Genomic DNA, 21,661 nt, shown 5'->3' on the forward strand with positions numbered 1-21,661 from the left:
TCAGGTTGGCTTGATGACATTGGCCTTCCTCAGTACAAAGATCAATTTAATGAGAGTAGAGTGGATGGACTGATGCTGCAGTATCTTACCGTGGTATGTTTAACAGCTTAAGCTCTGATAACATGATGCATCAAAATTATGTTCTCCTTTTATTTTGTTATTCCTGTCTTATTTCCTCTTTTCTTTTTCGCAGAATGACTTGTTGTACCTTAAAGTGTCGAGCCAGCTCCATCACCTAAGTATTAAGTGTGCCATTCATGTTCTTCACGTCAACAAGTTCAAGCCTAACTGCCTCAAACGCAGACCTAGCAGTGAGGTACTGTAAGTGAGGTTCAGACTGGTTAAACACCCAGTTAAATATCTATAATTACCTGGTTAAGCTTGAGTGAAACTGAGTGACAATGGCCTAAACAACTTGGATTTGATCATCCTTTTTATCCTGGTAACATTTGTTGACAGAACTCATCTTCCTTCTGATTTAGGCAAACTGTTGGCTTAGACTGTCAGCTGGGGAGCCATTATCTTTGCCCACTGGCCCAATGCAAAAGTGGATAATCTGTGGCTCATTGTGACATCCTGGACCACCACACACATTCAGTTTGAAAGAATATAAATATTTCTGATTTATTCTTGATAAATCAAGCATAAATGTGAAATAATACGCTTTTTGAATTGTGAGTCTAATCTCACGTTCGACCCTTTCTGTTGTGGAAAGAAACAAATTTCTACTAAAATAGTCATTTAAGCTGCTTCATTACAAAACAGAAAATGCAGCTAGGAAAACTTCATGCAACCTTCGTAGTTTCAGTCTGCCACTGTTTATCATATTAATCTGGAATATCAAATTGAGCATGAAGTCTACCTATAATACAGTGACAATCACTGTATTCATATAATAATGTTCATTTGTTTCAGAGCCAGTTTGCTCCCACAGAGGTGGTCCAGTGGTCTAACCATCGAGTTATGGAGTGGCTGAGGTCTGTAGACCTGGCAGAGTATGCACCAAACCTGAGAGGGAGTGGGGTACATGGAGGACTGATAGTAAGTGCAGGCAATAAATGTTACTGTACAGTAACAGATATGATCAAAAATTATACAGACCTAAACGTGCAGTATTTCCTCCCTTGTAGATGCTTGAACCTCGATTTAACTCAGACACACTAGCCTTGTTGCTGAACATCCCTCCTCAGAAAACACTGCTGAGACGCCACATTACTACTAATTTTAACAGTCTGATTGGAGCAAAGGCACAGCAAGAGAAGAGGGAGTACACCAAGGCAGCAGGCTACACTCTACTCAACATCACAGCTAAAGTTAAGGTAAGGCTAAGGTAAAGAACACAGCTTCATTAATGGCAGCTCAGTGCATCAGCTCAGTTGAAACTCTGAGCCCTTTAATGGTTTTAAGCTGTAAGAGCAAAGTAAATAAGGGCTCTTCCTTGTAGCTCTAAGACTTGGCCGTCAACTGAAGACAATTTTCATCTGAGGAAAACTAGAGAAATAATCCAATACACAACCCACACATGACCTTGGCCACCTAAACTTTTTTTTCTTATAGTATTTCTGTATTTCTGTTGACATGTTGGTTGATAGATACTGTATAGTCTTATATTAAAATAAGGACAAAAAACACAAATTATAAAAAAAATAATCAGATAAAAAAAAAAAAAACATTTCCCTCCCAAGGACAAGCTACCGCACTAAGATATACAGTAAGATGATGTCCTGCAATACTTATATAATCCTACCCCATGACATCACCTTTCATTCATTGGTTTGTAATCAATATCTATACATGGAGTATTATTTTCATCCATCACATTGTATTATAATAAGGAATTATTACAGAATGTTAATATTTATACGCCACTCCCGCAGTGTTCTATCTGATCAATCAGTGCGCCTCTATCTTAATTGAAATGTGACAATTGATAACATAGTTATGTTCAAACACATCAGTTCTTCTATTTTTTATATCCTCACTTAATTTATTCTATAGTTTTACACCATTTATAGAAATACAAAAATTTTTTTTGGTTGTACGTATAGCATGACTTACTTTAACTAACCCCTTAATTATATCCCCATCTCTTTCTTTAAATAGTTTTTGAATTCCACCAGGTAATCATCTGTTCCTGGCTTTATACATGAACATTTAAAATAATATCACAGTGGACTTTCAAAGAAAGATCATAAGACACATTTACAGCAGCTACATTACTCTTATGACAGTCAAACTTTTCTCACTATCACCAAATGTTCTAATCCACAAAAGATGGCTCCACACCTGTTTACTTGTGCTTTGTTTCAGTCTATGTACAATTCAATACCAAACCATAATATGCATGTGATCAGATGTAAATTCTGTCTCTCGTTTCTATACAGCCAAAGAAGTTGGGCTTCTCTAACTTGACTCACCTCAGAAGAAGACAGTCAGATGAGTCAACAGACTATGTGTGTCCAATCACGTCGTCCTCTTCCCCATCAGGACAGTCTTTGGTAAATGGTGTGCACATGCATTCCTATTGTGGAGCTAGAGGCCTGAGCCCCATTACGGACAGAGAGGCTGACTATGCTAGAATCTAGATGGGGCTCAACGAAACAGAGCTGACCCATCTCCATGACAACAGCTGTAACAGCAATACCATAATATATAACACACTGAGCTTTATTATGTTGTCACACTTTCAATCAGGCAATCAGCTTCACTGCTACTACCCTGCTTCCTTTGCTTGCAGCTCTTAGTAACTCAGTCCATCCAACTGCCTGCTCAGCCCAACCCTGTGCCTTACTCTTGAAAAGATTTAGAGACACCTAGGTAACCCTGCCTGATCAGTGATGACAGCTGATGGTCATAAAGTGTGTAGCAAGACAGTGTAGCACACTTAAAGTATTCTGATTGCACTGAGCACACAGTAAAAGGACTAACTAACCTGACCTCAAGACCATGCCATGATCTAATACATCAGGACAAAGCACGGTCTATTTCTGGTCTCACATCACATCTTATTTATATAGTATATACGCATGTCTCTTGTTGTACATTACTGTTCTGACACTTGTACACCACCTTTTAGATGATTTTGGATGTGAACCTGTTATCTCAGCATCAAATTTTCTGCATTGAAATCAGTTCTCTCAAACTTCGAACTTGTGCAATATTTGCAAATTCATATTGGAGGGATTTTATTTAATATTTAGAACATGACAAAGCATATTTTATTCAAAGGTAGGGATTTTGTACAGTTATTTTCATATTTTACTGCAATTCTATTTTTATAGCAAAGACAAATTTCCCCAGCAAAGAATGCTCACATGTGGCCATGCAAATGTAAAAACATTTATCAAATCTTTGAATAAACAATCGTGTGTTTACAGTGGATTATTTCTTTTAATTAGAAAGGTCAGATTAAAAACTGTATTCATTTAACGCTATTACTGTATACAATTCATTTTTTGTTGTGATCAATATTATGTCGCGATGTAACAATAGAGCATCAGATGACCTATAGAAGGACTGACACAAATCACAGATCACAATAATCCGCATCTAACCTGGCTTTCTGATCATCATCTTCATATCATGGTAGCTGCCATGTCTACTTAACATGCCAATGTCCCGACCAATTTGAAGATAATGTAGATGGCTGCAAACCATCACTATGGCAACTATAGACACAGACATGCATGTTTGAACATGGCATAGTATGCAGCGTCAGCTAAAGTACAATCAACGATGCACAGTACAGTGGTTCTTCAGCGCAAATTGTAAATTGTTGCTATATACAATACTTTTGATTTTACATTGTGGCCAATAATGGCTTCATATGGGTATGTGTACTTGTGTGAGATGGTGATCACAGACAGCACCATGTTGCAAATAGAAGTGCTGTTTGACATCAACAACTTCCCATTAAGCGCAAACACATGCATGCTGCTGTTTAATGACCTGTGCAGCTGATTCACTCGCCAAGTAACTGCTCCTCATGGGCTGTAACAGAAGCTTAGTGCACTCAGATGGAATACTCTGGCATCTGTCCGATGGAGAAAGTAATATTAAAAGAACACAGATCGGTGAGACATTACATAGGTTGATTTCATAGCCCCCTCTTTTTCCTATAACTCATGTATTCTTCCTGTGATGGTGCGTCATGATGGAAGCTCTCAAGTGCCGTCATTCATTGAGATTCTATTAACGTTCCTCAGATCGACATCTTGTTAGCTTGTTAGCTTGTCTTGCTTTTGTTTATACTTCTCCCACACGCTACATCCAATGTAGTCTACCAAAGTCTCCCTCCGTTGTTTGTTTAGTTGGGTGATTTGCTGACATCAATTGCATTTAAGTGAAACTTCAGACTCAAAGTGCTACAGTGATTCAGCTGATTCAGTTCCACCTTTGCCGTAAATGACTTGTTTCCAGCGCTGCAGCGCTCACTGAACAGTTGAGCTGGGCCTGCTGATATGGAGTCACAGTCCACGGTCTAAGTTGCCAACACCAGCTGCACAGAGGGTCGCTGGTCAACACAGAGCAGTTCACCACGGAGACTCCCCGGATATGCCTGTGTTGAGGGAGACAATGCAGCAAGCTGAACCAATGAGGCCATCTTTCCAGCAGGGCGAGGATATTGAGAGCTACCTTTAGCAGTTTGAGAGGCTGGCCAGGACCTAGAGGTGGCCTAAGGACGAGTGGAGTTGTCACTGGTGACTGGCTAGGCATTGAAGGCGTACTTGGCAATAGATAAGGACCTGTATGAGTGATGGGTATGTCCAGGAAAGCAAGGAGGAGATCGGCAAGGCCATTATCAGCAGCTGCTGAGGATGCTACCGTATGATGCACGCACCTGGGTCTGGGAGCACAAGCCAACCTCTGGACCGAAGGCAACGGAACTGGCTCAGCAGCATCTGAATGTTCATCGTACAGGTCAACGGACTCAACCTTCTAAAGGTCGTACTCTTGTTGGGGCGGACAGGGGTTTGTGGTGGACAATCACAGTCTGAATCCGGGAGAAAGACAGGACATGGAACTTGTGTGTTTCTACTGCAGAAAGCCAAACTAACTGAGTACTGTCATGTCCCAAGGGAGGGGAACGTGAAAGCCATAGGAAGGAGCCAGTAAAGGTGTCATATCCAGCTTTTACATGGTCACAAGCCATGCCGAGCAGTGCGAGCAGCAAAATCTCTCAAAACGCATATAAACATCAGATAGCTAAATGTGTTCACATAAAACTTAAGTCAAGCAAATAATTAACATTTTTCACTACTAACCGTGTATAACGGTTTCTAAGATGCTCTCGTAACAAAATACTCTCAGGCAATGATTTCCACAAGCAACAGCAAGGAATGGAGCTGGATTCATCTGCAGCAATCCTGTTCAACTCAACTCAACTCTCCACTAATGGGGAACGTGTGCTGGGATTAGACTGTTGTGAGACAGGTTAGTTTTACCCTACTGATGATGTGTTGTTGCAATAGTAAATCTATTGTGTTGTTGCAATAGTAATCACCTGCCTAAGCTCTTCTTCTACGGCAACACCACCGACTCAATGAACATAATCACACCTGCTGGTGAGGAGTAATCCTGTCCACCACACTGGACACTGCTTAGGGAGCCTGGAGGATAGTATTTGACAGGTACTGGGAAATGTTAGTGCATTTCCCCACTCTGAGGCCGTTTTAAGAAAAGCCATGTGTGACAACCCTTCTAATCTGTGAGATGAGAAATACGTGTGAATAAATGATGTTCTGTATGTGCAAGCTAATGATGTCTTGTTGTGCCCACGTGTTGTTGTCCACTTGTCTTACCTCTTGGACACACAGTTCCATGGGCCCGGTCATCTAGGTCAAAAAAATGATGCACACATGGTTTTGTTGGCCAACGTTGTTCGCTGATGTGCGAACACACTGTAACACATGCCTCATGTCAAAACCAGTGCTGTACCTAGATGGAATAGGGCACCATGCAGCCACTCTCCTGTGATTTCTGAACCTTTCAAGTGGATTGCTGTCAACATTGTGGGCCCAATGGAGAAAATTAGTGCAGGTCATCAGTACATCCTGGTCTTTCGTGACTATGCCACAAGTTATCTGGAGGCTTTCCCGCTGCACACAATTACTACACCTCAGATGCTCCCTTTCCTTGTTCATCTCTTCTCCATGTTAGGAATACCTAGGTTTGACGGACCAGGGGACCGACATCACAGCTTATGGGGCCTCTAAACTGACAGTTGGGCATCATCACAATCACTACCACCAATCATCCTCAGAGAACCAGACCCTGAAAAACATGTTGCGGAAGCTTGTTGCACACACTGGGGACTGGGATATATGGCTGCCATTTGTTCTTTCTGCATACTGTACAGGTGCCTGGCAAGTGAAAGGACCGCTGGACCTGCTGAGGTGGTGCTGGGAAGAAGGTTCTGCAACCAAGACGGAGGAGAAAGGCATCGTGCAGTATGAGCTGGAGATGAGAGACCCTCTAGAGCAATACTGGGAACAAGCAAGGAGAACTTGCACCTCATTCAACAAACTCTTGGTGAAGTGGCAAGGGCCATGTACTGTGGTCCAGAAGATAGGACCAGTGAGCTACATTATCAGCGACATCTAGACCAGTTCCCTGCTTTGTTTTGTCAGACGCCTGGACAGATAGAGTTGGTTCACCACACCATCTAGTTTATCAACAGTACACTGTCAAGACAGGGGCCATATTGGGTGCCTGAGCATCTAGTGGACGATCTGAGAAAAGAAATTGAGATGATGAAAGAACTGGGAGTGACTGAGCCAGCAATGAGTGAATGGTGCAGCTTGATAGTCGTGGTCCCGAAGGAGGATGGATCCCTGTGTGCCTGCATCAATTTCTGCAAACTCAATTCCCAGTCCCAGTTTGACATGTACCCAGTGCCAAGTGTAGATGATCTGCTGGAGAACATAGGAAGATGATCTGCTGGAGATAAGAGCCAGATCCATCACCACACTGGACCTCTGCCAGGATTACTGGCAGATGCCTTTGGAGCCAAAGCCAAAACCATACATGGCTTTCAGGATGCCAATAGGGCTCTATCAATTTACTGTCCTTCCCTATGGTCTACATGGAGCGCCAGCAACGTTCCAGGGACTCATCAACAGGGCTCTGCAGGGATGTAAGGAATGGTCTGTGGTATATCTAGACGAAGTTGTTGTCCACAGTGACACCTGGCAAGAGCACCTACAGCACTTGACTCTGGAAAAAATTGCAGCAGCAGAGTTGATGTTGAATGTGGGGAAGTGTGAGTGGGCCAGACAAGAGGCGATGTGCCTGAGTTATCACCTGGGCAATGGACAGCTTCGGCCCCAGGTCAATAAGGAATGGAAGCCATCTGCCAAAGTTCAAGACCAAGTGGGTAAGTGACCCTCAGAAAGCTTGCAGTATTACCTTCTTAGATGTGAGTTTATCGTGACAGATCACAGATCTTTGACCTGGTTGCACTTGATAAAGGACTGTAAGGCCAGAATCATGAGGTGGTACCTGTATCTGCAACCCTTTAACTTCAAGATCTGGCACAGGCCCGGCAGATTGAACACAGTCACCGACTACCTGTCCAGGAACCCGGCAGGTTTGGAGAGGGGAAAGGTGACAAACCGCCTGTTTGTGATGGCGGAAGGGGTGACGCTGGGCTGAGTGTACACGTACACATACACATTGTCAGGCTTAGGCAGAGATCGGACCCACATGCACAGCGTGAGGACACAAAGTAGATGGTGAAAATCAAGGTTTGATTCAGTAATCGTTGTCACAGACAGTCCAGGTCAAACACAGCGAGGCGCAGGATTTAGGTGCAAACGGAGCAGGCGTAATCAGGTCCAGAAACATGAAAGTAAGTTAAGTACCCAGGTGAGTGATGATTAATTCAGGACAGGTGTGTGTAATGATAACCGGAAGTAATGCTGGAGATAACAGGATGAGACTAGAAACCGAAAGTGCCACACAATAAAACAGGAAACAGCCTCTAAACCACACACATACCTCGTTTACGGGTGAGTTAGTAGGGCTCACTTTTCACAGTTCAGTACATTTACCTTTTTAGCTTTTACATTTAGAAATGATGTAAGTCTACAATATACTGTAACAACTTTGAATTTGAAGTTGATAACAACATGTGAGGACAAAAAATACCTAGCACATAAATGCTATACCAGCATCAACACAGTGGAGTAATAACTGCCTCTGTGTATGGGTTTGGTATTGGAAATATTTTTTCAATTGTTATCTTGGTAAAAGTTTAAAAACATAAAGCACTGCATTTAAGCAAACAGTGAGAAATGAATAAATGTTGAATGTGATCTTTAAATTCTGCAGTTAAACTACTGTACATTGCTTTATAGTACATGAACGAGTTAAATAAAAGCTCCAAACCAGTCATCAACTTGTGAAAAGAGACAGTTAAGCGTCTTGTTTACCCATTAAACCCTTTGGGCTATCCCACAGTGCTTAAGCTCCTGATAACAGCTAACTGGTAATTTGAGTCTTTTGTTGACTTTTGTAACCACACCCCACTGACACCACCCCCTTCATAGAAAAAAATCTCTAGACTTCTTAGAATTCTGTACAAGACTGAATTTCATGTTCATGCCCATAGACATGTGTATCTCAGCAGAACAAGGAACAAGAGCTGCAGGAAAGTGTAGGACTTGAGACTGAAGGAACTATCGGACCCCTCTTTGTGAGTATACAAACTGGCATTGAATTGAATCTTAAATGGACCCTACAACAATTGTTTTATGCGTATACATTATTTATTGTAGTGCAGTGGCCAAGCAAATGATAATGATTGAATGTGCAAAACCAATTGTTTTTTTCTGGATAAAATAATAGTACATTACAGTCAGAAAACCTTGTGACATTCTGATTTTCCTTTGTCCTATAAATACTGGTACTTGACTTCTACCAACCATATGTTTAGTTTTGGGCTTCCCATCAAATCATATTGAATCATACATATTCTTTTTCCAGTGCATCAAAGAGACAACAATCTGATATTCTGCTGTTCGTTATCAGTCCACCATGGGCCAGAACATTGGCAAACCCACGTTTAGTTCCACATTCTCTTCTCCAAAGTCCAGCCCGCCCCGCTCCAGTCAGAGCACATCTCTTCAACCAAGTATTTTCTCCACATTGAAGAGGCCTCCTGTTTCTAAGCCCAGTGATTTCATACCTCTATTCAATGACTGCGTATATGCCGCCTCCTCAAGAACTCAGGAATACCTTCTCTTTAAAGATCCAGAGAACAAGTTCAACCCAAACCCTGACATGCTGACTCAGGTAGGTACTGCAATAAACTATTTACCCTCGTTTGTTCATTCATCATCTTCAACAATTTTTAGTTTGTGTAATTTTTTTTTTGTTGATTTCCTCAAGGTTTTTCTGATGACCTACATCTCCCAGAGTGTTAGCCTCAACATGACGGACACCTTCAATTGCACAACCATGACGCCTGAGCAGCGTATCATCTTGGGAGCTGACTGGGTGTGGGCCATACTAGAGAAGCCTACCAAAAACCCTCAAGTCCAGATTGCTGTACAGGTCCTGCACCTGCCAGAAAGGGAAAACACTGAGGAGAACATCATCCCACCGGAGGCCTTTACAGAGTCTGTCCAGATGGCCCAAAGCGAGTCCAAAAACAAGACCAAGCATGAGAGATTAGTGGACTTCTGCACTTCTATCGGCAAAGACTGCTATGCCCTCTTCTTGTTCTTTGGGAAAAAAAACGACAAGGGCAACATCTATGGTGTCCTGAGCAACAACTTCGGTGCAGCCATTGGGAAGTGCAAAATTGACAGAGTGCTAATAGAAAGCTTCTTCAAAGGTTCGAGGTATTTCCATACACCATCAGGAATGATGAGGGCTATTGTCACCAAAAAAATGGAGGATCCTCTCACTCTCTTGATAAAATTCAGCTGAATTAACACTACACAACAAAAACAGTTAGAGAATTTGCATTATTTAAAGCTGCACAATCTGTCAATGATGAGTCTTAGAAGTAGGACAGCTCCCTCTAAGACATTTCTGCTCTTTAATCAAAGTTGTGCTTTGTTACTATTTACCTTTGAATTTTCGGCATGAGTAATAAGCACAGTAAAAACCATATATCTAAACGCAATAAGCATATTTATAACCATAATATATATACATATACATATATGTATATGCAGTTCCAGTTTTATAAAGGCGATTTTACTTCTTCTTATTCCTGACGAAATATTTGACAGTCTGCCCAGTCTCTAAACTATAGTTCAAATGCTTAACAAAGTATCTACAAAGTTGTTAACATGTTGAATTAAGGATGAATACTGTATTAACCATATATGGGTAAATATCTTGTGTAAAGTCTTTTAGAGCAGCAACTCGAATTTTTTTAATTAGCTACTCCTATTTTGACTTGTCTAAGACTAAATATTACAGTAACTAAATATTTACTTTGCATCTGATTTTCAAGAAAAACTGTCCAAAAATGAAACTGAGTATATGTTACAACATTAAATTAATATATTACTATATTTTCTGCAGTTTTATATAAATTAACAGACTTAATATAATTGGTGACAGAAGGTGAACTGCTATTGGAAAAGCTCTGTCAGTAAAGAAAAACATAACATGATATACATTTGCAACTGAATCCAGGTTTTTGTAACCAGCTACTTTACCTGCTGTTTTCTAGAAATGCTAATAAGAACATTAGCAACAAGCAACAAACATTTGCTCTTTTAGAAAGGGGGTGTTTGTTCTAGGTGCAGTTTGGTCGTTTTTCAATGGAATATTTCATTTCCTATTACATATTCATCAGAAGATGTTGATTAAAACTACAGTTTATTGAACAGCTTGGTGTGTTGTGTAATTAGGACAGTGTTGCTTTTTCATCTTTTGTCAAAGAAATATTAGTATTGATATGGCAATAGACACAATAATACTTGATGTAGAAAATCTTCTTTTTTGGCCACCCTTGAAAATCTTAAATCCAAACAAAACAATTGAAGGATTCAAAACCTGAAAGTGCAACCAATCACCTGAAGTGTCATACATACAAAACAGGAAGATTACTTTAAACATTTCAAAGTATTTACTATTAGTACCAGAGTCTCTGTGACTCTTTGTTTTGTTGGTGCTCATCCACATTCATAGTTTAATTCCTTTACACACAGATTCAGTGTGTGTGTAAAGGATGTTTACAGTATAATGTTCTTCCTTGCTGTCCGGTGTTGATTTGCTGACCGATCTCATCAAGTAGACATGCAGCGAGGAAGAACCTAATCTTTGACTGAATTTCCATGGGCAACATTTTGTCCTTGCTGATATCTCTTTCAGCAACTATCATCATCATCTTCTCTGTAGTCTGATAAATTGGGAAGGGCAGCTCTCTTCAAAGCTATGCCAGGTATAAACTGTAAAGCCTAAAAGGCAGTTATAGGAAAAACAACAAACAATAGCAAAAGCTGAAAACTCTGAATCTGCAAAAAAAATAATTAAATTTAATAATAATAATAATTAAATAAATTATTGCAAAAAATAATAAAAATAAAATTTCAGCAATGCTGGGATCAACAACAACGGCTAGATGAGGCCTCAGATAAGTCAGTGTCGACCCACTGCAGGAAAAGCAAACACACCCTCCAATGGAAGGATTAATGTAGAGATCAGTGCCTGTGCATTCACAGCCTACAAAGAGGGGTCTTGTGCTTAAGTGGTGGTCGTCTCTACTAGAGCCGTTGGTTAACTTAAGGACAAACAGTGATTCACTGACCAATGTTTCAGTATTAACCCACTAATTGTATATGTACTGTAGAAAACCTCAGCCAACATTACATAACATGGGAAATTAAGGAGATGTAGGTGAAAAACAAGATCCTCCTGTTTTACTTGAAAATAAATAATAAATATTTTACATCATTAGAAAATGGGTCAATATTACAGTGTAGAACAATGTTTATTTTTACATTGTTTTTCCTCTCATATAGTACTTGCACATTATTTGCTGCGGTAGCAGAGAAATTTCCCCACTCTTATACAAATAAAAGTGTATCTTAAAAACTGTCAAAACAAATTTTATATTTTGTTATTGCAGACTTGTGGTTCTGTTGAGCTCCTTTGTAGATGGTTAAGAGTCACTTCAGATTACTGATCCAGTTTCAATACTATTAGGGAAGTAGATTCTTCATTTGTTTTGGTTCAGTCCTGTATCCTGGCTGGAGCTTGACATTACGTACTGTATGTTCTCTAGTAAACTATGCAAACATGCACGGTTCAGAAAGTGTGAAGATCCTAAAAAAGGAACCTAAGCCAACATCCCCGAAGTAGACTTTTGAGCCAGAGCTCTATGTTTAATAGCCAGCAGTAATCGTACACACATGATGCTATACACTGTGGTACAAAAGAAATATCTAAAATATCAAGATACAACAAACAATTCTTCCAGTCCCTCTTGCTCTAGTAAAAAAATATTAGCCATTCTTGGTGCACATTGGTCCTATACCCATCTATATGTAACCCATGGGGTGCCCACAGCAGTGCCCAAATAGTAGCTATTTCAAAGTACAATTCTAACTAGCATTTTAACTAACTAAAACAAAATTAAACTTTAAAAATAAACCTTAAAAAGCTAATAAATAATCAAACATACATAGAAACAATTTGAGAAAAATAAACATACTAATGAAAAGCTCTTACAATAGTTACAGTACAATAGTAAAGCAATATTCACATCACTTTATATTACTTCACTTTCTCATGTAATAGGTTTTATACAAACATGAACACATCACATCATTGTACAAAGTACATGTCAATTTTTATTTTGTTTATTATAACCATTTGGGCAAATTAGAGCAATAATCAAAGATATAATAATAAAAGGCTCATGGATGGGTCTATCATAGTTCATCTTTGCTGTTGGTTTCTTCTTGTTGACTTTTACGTTCACATGGGCACAGTGCTGTGTGGTCATTGGGCTGAGGAACCAGCTCCATGTCTGCATGTTGTGTGGGCTGCCCCGTCTGTCGCTCTGAGTACATGTGCAGCACTTTGTAGTAGTAACAGTACAGTCTGCTAGGCTGCAGTATCTCTCTGGCAGCTAACTGACCTGCTCTGGCGATCTCTTGTGCTGTGGCATCATTCTGTTTGGCCCATTTGATTTTCTCCAAAAGGTCAGACAGGTTTCTCTTCACAGGAATATAGTGAGTGCCTGACTTTAGTTGGCTGTAGAAATGCTCATAATACTGTGAGTCCTGCTTCAGAATGAGACTGTTTCCAAGCATCAGGTAAGGAAAACGATAAGCGGCCACAGTTCCATCCACATTCACCTGGTATTTGTACTAGAAGAAGAAAAAAAATAGAAAACATATAGTTTAAAATATAATAAATACATTGCTGACTTACATAATACAATAGTGGCATTGTTATTTCCGCTGTTACATTGCACTTGCTGGCTATATGAACATTTCAATCTATATACACATAAATATATGAAACACATGGCATTTCATAAATTGCCAAGGCATTCTATACAATGTCCAAAGGGCAAACCGGAAGATTGAGCAATAAGCTTATTTCCTGCCAGAACCATCTTTTTTCTCACTGGCTGAAGTGCCACTATTGTGCCATGTGAGGCGAGACTCAACTGTTCTTCAAAGAAATATCCATAATATAACTGTGGTCAAGTGAGTCACTACAGTTGAAGTGCACAATTTATAGGATGTTAACAAAATTATATTAGAGCTGGTATGGAAACTGCTAAATTTATGAAATGATAGAATTTACTGTGTGTTTGGAAATATTCACTGTTGAAAGTATTAACAACACACTCGGCATCTATTTTAAAACTTCTGGAACAAATCCTGTTCCTTAAATTAATACATTACGGTTCCTGCACAGTTCTACTTAATACCTCATAGACAACAACAACAACTATCAATTATTTTACTGTATGGTTGTAAAGTAATCCACTACTAAAGTATCACACAGCAAGTAAAATTGACAACAATAATAACAATGAATAAAACCCATTACTTGCCTAGGCATTGTATAGAATGCCTGCATTTCATACATGGCCAGTAACATATACAAACAACATTTTCTTCTTCTAAAAGTTATAATAAATATTTTTTTAAGATTTCCCTACATTTTAATCTCACCTTAAAGAAGTCAAAGAATCCAACAAGTGGTGCTTTGCCTACATATTTTTCTCTTTCTCTGAAAAAGAACCACCCTGTGATTCCTGCATCCAGCAACTCTGGATTTTTCTTGGACATAGAGACAAGCTGAAGACGTTCCTCGCGGCTGTCCCGGCCACGAAAAAATGCAAGCTCAGTTTTGTTCGCCCAAGTAGGCCCTGGAAAAAAGAAGTTATAATAGAAAGGACCAACAAAGGGGACAAAATGTGAGTAGAAGACCAGTATAACTTACACTTTGAAAGAATGCAAATTCAGAACACAAACTGTAAAGGAATGCCAGCATTTCAGCCTCATTAACACAATACTGCATGTATACCATTTATATATTTTCTTTCATTGTTCTGATTGTACTAAAAGGAGACGTTAAGCCTGAGGAGAGGGTGGTGATGTGTCATGACTCACTAGGGAATTCAAATGTATCTAGTTTTTCCTGCGGGAAAAACTAAATCAGTCATAGCTTAAGTCTACAAACACATGATGACTGCAAATACAGCTGTGGGAAAAAATCTAGGTATGCACACCAAAAACTGTAGTTTCGTTGTGTGAGCCTGTAAGAATATTACTTAGGGTGTGCCCTTTGTTGCAGCAACATCTTTGTATCAATGCACAAAACTAACTTTTGCTAATTCCAGTGGAATTAGCAAGAGATCACACTTAGAAAAGTCTAGGTACATGCCACTAGTTCAGGGGTGGTCCTCGAGAGCCACTGCTCTGCTTGTTTTCCAACTATCTCTGCTGATCACCTTGATCAGGTGTGTCGGTTAGCTGCGGATTGACTGAACACACCTGGTCAAGGTGATCAGTATTAGCTGGAGCAGGGAGAGTTGAAAAACCAGCAGGACAGTGTCTCTAGCTAATACTGATTACTGACCTAGATCAGGTATGTTCAGTAAATCAGCAGCTGACTGACACACCTGATCAAGGTGATGAGGCCCTCAGGGACTGGAGCTGGACACCCCTGCTCTAGAGGGAGTTTCCCTCTATTGTTGGTATTGTGTGAAATGTAATTAAAGTTCATAACTAAAAAAAATTTTAAAAAAAATGTATTGATTGTTTTTTTTATTAAATAGACTGGAGTAGGATTTGTTTTGTTTATAGTTTTGTGTAGCTCTTGCTTTGTAAAGTGTATTATCTAACAGTTTTGGTAGGGTTTTTTTCAGATTTGGTGCTATATAAATGAGAATGTGAGTAAATAATACCAGTGTTTCCTTGGACAGATAGCAGGTCATTGGTGACACCCCTCATTGTCTCCAGGGTGGAGTGTGTGACTTCGTAAGTAGGGAGGATGATGTCCTTTGTATCTGTCGAGCCACACCAGGACAACACTGGAAGAGGCTCCACACTCCTTGTCTCGAGTGGCCAGTCTCCAACATTGATGTAGAACTCCACATCAGGCACCACCACCTTCAAAAGCAAAACATGTTCCAGGAACCACTATTCTCATGACTCTTATGTGCAATAATTACAAGATGTGTCAAAACATTCACATCTGTAGAACACACTTTTACCTTCCTTGTTAGAGAGAGCAGCATTTCATCTGAGAACATCTTGAAGTCCGTGTATTTTCCCAGAGTGCGGCGATACACCTGGTTGTTAATGATGGCGTAGTGAATGAGACCTCCTCTGTTAGAGAATCTCTGAGGCACTTCTTGTCGCAGCCGCTTGAGGTCGACCGTAGGAAAGGGTTTAAAGTCTGCCAAAATCTGATGCTCCACCGCAGGACACTGCATGATGTTCCTCCAGACTGAAGCATTGGGTTCAGGACAGTCGCAGTATTCATGATAGACTGGACCTGGTCCACAAACACAATACACAGAGCTGGATGAGGAGGCTTTGCTTCAGCGCTAACTGCATTCACAGGTAATAATAATAATGTGTGTTCTGTCCCATGGATCTCACATATAACACACATTAAAGATTAAATAATACTTTCCTAAATTCCCAGTTCATAAAAATTAAAGGTGGGCATTTGATAAGCTTGTTGGTGGTACAGAAAACAACTAGCACATGACTGTGAACGTGTAAAACGTGACGGACCTTGGATGATGTACGGAGACTCGGCCACAGCAGAATCTTGGTGGAGCACTTCCACCTCCAGGCCCTTCGGTGCCGTGTTGTAGAGCCGGTACCGCACCAGGAAGGAGCCGTCTCCTCTGTCTAGAGGCGCAGGAACGTGGACGCGGACGTGCGCCTTCACGTCCAGGGAGCGGATCTTCACTTTGAACGTGTCGGTCCCTGAACGGCACACGTAGAAAGCGTTTCAGTGACGGGGCACTTACAGCTGCAGTCTCAAACGGGTCCCGAAGCACTGCATTATTTCCCCGTTGTCTCGTCTTGACGGAATACAACTCGTCCAACTACTGAACATTTAGCTGCTAAACTAGCTGCGTGGCTTCATTCTTTGTTTCACCTTCTAAGGAAAATGTTGCCACATTAGTTTGCGCTTAGCTTTAACTAACTAGCTGCTGCCAGCGACCTCCTCAGCAGCTCTTTGCTGGTGTTGCCATATTGTTAAATGGTAATGACGTGGTGCAGTCATTTACCTGGAGACACAGTCAGGTTTTCTCCCTTTGAATTCACCGCCTGAATAAAGAAGTAGCGCACGGGTAACACCGCCTCGTGCTTCAGCCCTGGACCCCAAACGCGACATCTCTCTGGGCTGATTGCGTTACATTGGCAACCCGGTACATTTATGCCAATGCATGACACTAAAACTAGGAACTTAAACAATAAAGCACCCTTAAAAGAATGGACTATGTCTGCGCTACGGTCACACGCCATTGTTGTGCAAACACGAACTGCAGTACGTGTAAATGAAATACTGGGTCTAAAGTTTGAACGCAAACTCCTGAGCCGACATGTTGTTGGCGCGGAGGACACGCCCATTATCTGGTGATGCCTTCAGGAGATGTCGGAAATATTGGTTGAACATCATAAATGCCACACAGAAGAACTGAAGCGCAATCCCGTATTTACAAAATACGTTTTGCAAACAAACAAACAAACAAACAAACAAACAAACAAACAAGAGTACCGTCAGTGTTTCTATGTCTACAGCTGCCTATATCGGTATAAAACCTCCATAACCTGCAAATCCTATACTTCACTCGTACTCCCTTGTTTGTAGTGACTGTATGTTTTTAGAATTTAACTATATAATCACAATGTAAATTGTCATGTAAATTGCTTTAAATAAATTATCTGTTACAACATACCTCTGTTGTGTTTGCACCAATGTCACGACGCCAGATCTGAAACAACACTTTGTTACAGCTTCAGCTTCATAAATAAAGGCTTCCCGTGCTACATGTGGTTCAAACTGCCTTTTTGTGTTTATCTCAGCTGATGAGGGATACATATAAAATAAGTAAACTCAGTGTCAGTGACTTTTTCTGCTCTGCCCTTGGTATAAACTATCCAGTACATTTACCATTTTTCCTGTCCAAGCCCAGTACAACCAGTATGATGCTTGTTGTCTGCTGTGTTTTATTTACATATTTATTAAACATTTACTGCTTTTGTTATCTATATCTGCATCAGAAAGTAATAAATACAGTCAATTTACGATTTGTTAGAAGATATCAGAATCTTCTCTAAATTAGTGGTCAGTCAATTATAGAACATCCATTGAGGCGTTAGAAACACCAAATTGCATCAACTATATAACAACAATGCATAGTACTTAGACTAATAATATATATATATATATATATATATATATATATATATATATATATATATATATATATATATATATATATATATATATATATATATATATATATAAAAACTCCCTTCTCACCCCACGTGGGTGGTCTCATCCACTTTCCAAGCTCGGGTCCTCTACCAGAGGCCAGGAAGCTTGAGGGTTCTGCGCAGTATCCTTGCTGTTCCTAGGACTGCACTTTTCTGGACTGAGATGTCGGATGTTATTCCAGGGATCTGTTGTAGCCATTCCTCCAATTTGGGGGTCACTGCCCCCAGTGCTCCAATCACCACAGGCACCACTGTGGCCTTCACCTTCCAAGCCTTCTCCAGTTCTTCTCTGAGCCCTTGGTATTTCTCTAGTTTCTCATGTTCCTTTTTCCTGATGTTGCCATCGCTTGGTATTGCCACATCCACCACTACGGCTTTCCTCTGTTCTTTGTCCACCACCACAATGTCTGGTTGGTTCGCCATTACCATTCTGTCTGTCTGTATCTGGAAGTCCCACAGGATCTTGGCTCGCTCGTTCTCTACCACCTTGGGAGGTGTTTCCCACTTTGACCTTGGGGTTTCCAGTCCATACTCCGTGCAGATGTTCCTGTATACTATGCCAGCCACTTGGTTATGGCGTTCCATGTATGCTTTCCCTGCCAGCATCTTACACCCTGCAGTTATGTGCTGGATCGTCTCAGGGGCCTCTTTGCACAGTCTACACCTTGGGTCTTGTCTGGTGTGGTAGATCTGGGCCTCTATGGCTCTGGTGCTCAGGGCCTGCTCCTGTGCGGCCAGGATGAGTGCCTCTGTGCTGTCCTTCAGCCCGGCCCTTTCAAGCCATTGGTAGGATTTGTTGAGATCAGCCACTTCAGTTATGTTCCGGTGGTACATCCCGTGCAAGGGCTTGTCCTCCCATGATGGTCCCTCTTCCAGCATCTCATCCTCTGTTCTCCACTGCCTGAGACATTCACTCAGCACGTCATCTGTCGGGGCCTTATCCTTGATGTACTTATGGATCTTGGATGTTTCATCCTGGATAGTGGCTCTCACGCTCACTAGTCCTCGGCCTCCTTCCTTGCGGCTAGCGTATAGTCTCAGGGTGCTGGATTTGGGGTGGAACCCTCCATGCATGGTGAGGAGCTTTCGTGTCTTAACATCTGTGGTCTGTATCTCTTCCTTTGGCCACCTTATTATTCCTGCAGGGTATCTGATCACTGGCAGGGCATAGCTGTTTATTGCCCGGGATTTGTTCTTGCCATTGAGCTGGCTTCTTAGGACTTGCCTTACTCGTTGGAGGTATTTGGCTGTTGCCACATTCCTTGTTGCCTGTTCAAGGTTGCCGTTTGCCTGTGGTATTCCAAGGTACTTGTAATTGTCCTCAATGTCTGCTATTGTTCCTTCTGGGAGTGAGACCCCTTCTGTGTGGATTACCTTGCCTCTCTTTGTCACCATCCTCCCACATTTCTCGAGTCCGAATGACATCCCGATGTCTGAGCTGTAGATCCTGGTGGTGTGGATCAGCGAGTCTATGTCTCGCTCACTCTTGGCGTACAGCTTGATGTCATCCATGTAGAGGAGGTGACTTATGGTGGCCCCGTTCCGGAGTCGGTATTCATAGCCAGTCTTGTTTATTATTTGGCTGAGGGGGTTCAGACCTATGCAGAACAGCAGTGGGGACAGTGCATCTCCTTGGTATATGCCACATTTGATGGATACTTGGGCAAGTGGCTTCCCATTTGCTTCAAGGGTGGTTCTCCACAACCTCATCGAGTTTGCAATGAAGGCCCTTAGAGTTCTGTTGATGTTGTACAGCTCCAAGCATTCAGTGATCCATGTGTGTGGCATTGAGTCATAGGCTTTCTTGTAGTCGATCCAGGCTGTGCACAGGTTGGTGTGTCGCATTCTGCAGTCTTGGGCGACTGTTCTGTCTACCAGGAGTTGGTGTTTGGCTCCTCTGGTATCCTTACCAATGCCCTTCTGTGCTTCGCTCATGTATTGACTCATGTGCCCACTTATCTTAGCTGCGATGATGCCTGACATGAGCTTCCATGTTGTGGAGAGACAGGTTATTGGCCGGTAGTTGGATGGGACTGTGCCCTTTGAGGGATCCTTCATTATCAGGATCGTTCGCCCTTCGGTCAGCCATTCAGGGTGAGTCCCATCCCTTAGCAGCTGGTTCATTTGTGCTGCCAGGCGCTCATGGATTGCAGTGAGCTTCTTTAGCCAGTAGGCGTGGATCATGTCAGGGCCAGGTGCTGTCCAGTTTTTCATACCTGAGACTCTATGTTGGATGTCTGCCACTGTGATAGTCACTGGATTCTGTTCCGGGAGGTTGCTGTGGTCTTCCCTCAGATCCACCAGCCACTGTGCATCACTGTTGTGTGATGCCTCCCTTTCCCATATACCCTTCCAGTACTGTTCAGTTTCCAGCCTTGGTGGGTCTGCTCTGTTGTTATTACCCTGCCATTGAGAGTACACTTTCGCAGGTTGTGTTGCGAACAGCCGGTTTATTCGTCTGGCTTCGTTATCTCTGGTGTATCTCTTTAGGCGGCTGGCCAAGGCTTGTAGCCTTTGCTTGGCAGTTTCGAGTGCTTCAGGTATGGTCATCTGGCTGTACCTCTTAGGCATTGGTCTTTTCATTGCACCTCTCTGGGCCTCTGTCATTTGGCTCACTTCCCTCCGAGCTGCCTTGATTTTTGCCTCCAACCTTCGTTTCCATGGTGGGTATTGTTTCTCATGGCTCCCATGGTTGCTCTTATAGCCAAGCATCTCTAGGATCACTGATGCTGAAGCGTATATCAGCTCATTGGTTTCTGTGATTGTTGTGGTAGGGATCGCTCTCAATGCTGCATTCACATCTTCCATGAGACTTTCTGATGGTACTTCAACGGCTAAGTGAATCCCCGTTAGGGCGAATAGGCATCCAGTGTGGGTCCTTGGGCAAGACCCTTCAAGCTACTGCCTACCTCATATCATGAGAGACAATGAACCACATGAGATACCGGCTCAGACGTCGCCCGGTCTAACAAGGTCTGCAGGCCCTGAGCACCAGAGCCATAGAGGCCCAGATCTACCACACCAGACAAGACCCAAGGTGTAGACTGTGCAAAGAGGCCCCAGAGACGGTCCAGCACATAACTGCAGGGTGTAAGATGCTGGCAGGCAAAGCATACATGGAACGCCATAACCAAGTGGCTGGCATAGTATACAGGAACATCTGCGCGGAGTATGGACTGGAAACCCCAAGGTCAAAGTGGGAAACACCTCCCAAGGTGGTAGAGAACGAGCGAGCCAAGATCCTGTGGGACTTCCAGATCCAGACTGACAGATTGGTAATGGAGAAACAACCAGACATTGTGGTGGTGGACAAAGAACAGAGGAAAGCCGTAGTGGTGGATGTGGCAATACCAAGCGATGGCAACATCAGGAAAAAGGAACATGAGAAACTAGAGAAATACCAAGGGCTCAGAGAAGAACTGGAGAAGGCTTGGAAGGTGAAGGCCACAGTGGTGCCTGTGGTGATCGGAGCACTAGGGGCTGTGACCCCCAAACTGGAGGAGTGGCTACAACAGATCCCTGGAAAAACATCCGAAATCTTAGTCCAGAAAAGTGCAGTCCTAGGAACAGCAAGGATACTGCGCAGAACCCTCAAGCTCCCTGGCCTCTGGTAGAGGACCCGAGCTTGGAAAGTGGATGAGACCACCCGCGGAGGGTGAGAATAGAGTGTGTGTGTGTATATATATATATATATATATATATATAGTGCT

General features: G+C 41.9%; 3 protein-coding genes across 21 annotated transcripts in view; 2 read left to right on the forward strand and 1 right to left on the reverse strand.

Moving 5' to 3' along the window:
• The window catches only part of ppfibp2b (PPFIA binding protein 2b), a 49,661-nt gene extending 46,282 nt beyond the window's left edge, over nt 1-3,379 (forward strand). For 18 of the 19 annotated variants that reach the window (XM_055509434.1, XM_055509435.1, XM_055509436.1 and 15 more), the window contains 5 exons: nt 5-93; nt 194-316; nt 916-1,041; nt 1,131-1,319; nt 2,385-3,379. In XM_055509434.1, coding sequence (XP_055365409.1) covers nt 5-93; nt 194-316; nt 916-1,041; nt 1,131-1,319; nt 2,385-2,585 — 728 coding nt within the window. In that variant the 3' untranslated portion in view covers nt 2,586-3,379. Of the gene's footprint in view, nt 1-4; nt 94-193; nt 317-482; nt 1,042-1,130; nt 1,320-2,384 lie in introns of those variants that run through there. The other variant, XM_055509447.1, reaches the window with a different exon arrangement.
• A 154-nt stretch (nt 3,380-3,533) lies between these two features.
• On the forward strand, nt 3,534-10,847 carry rep15 (RAB15 effector protein). The gene is made up of 4 exons (XM_041071070.2): nt 3,534-7,375; nt 8,630-8,695; nt 8,986-9,294; nt 9,391-10,847. Exons 3-4 carry the CDS (start codon nt 9,037-9,039, stop codon nt 9,931-9,933), a joined length of 801 nt encoding a protein of 266 aa, XP_040927004.1. The 5' UTR covers nt 3,534-7,375; nt 8,630-8,695; nt 8,986-9,036; the 3' UTR covers nt 9,934-10,847.
• Nucleotides 10,848-12,321: 1,474 nt separating this feature from the next.
• On the reverse strand, nt 12,322-17,101 carry poglut3 (protein O-glucosyltransferase 3). The gene is made up of 6 exons (XM_029152450.3): nt 16,739-17,101; nt 16,233-16,430; nt 15,704-15,987; nt 15,395-15,599; nt 14,157-14,353; nt 12,322-13,337 (listed from the first exon to the last, which is right to left on the reverse strand). The coding sequence occupies exons 1-6, from the start codon at nt 17,079-17,081 to the stop codon at nt 12,897-12,899; spliced, it is 1,668 nt and encodes a 555-aa protein (XP_029008283.1). The 5' UTR covers nt 17,082-17,101; the 3' UTR covers nt 12,322-12,896.
• Nucleotides 17,102-21,661: the final 4,560 nt, after the last annotated feature.

This window comes from Betta splendens, chromosome 6, assembly GCF_900634795.4.
Source record: "Betta splendens chromosome 6, fBetSpl5.4, whole genome shotgun sequence".
NCBI lineage: Eukaryota > Metazoa > Chordata > Actinopteri > Anabantiformes > Osphronemidae > Betta > Betta splendens.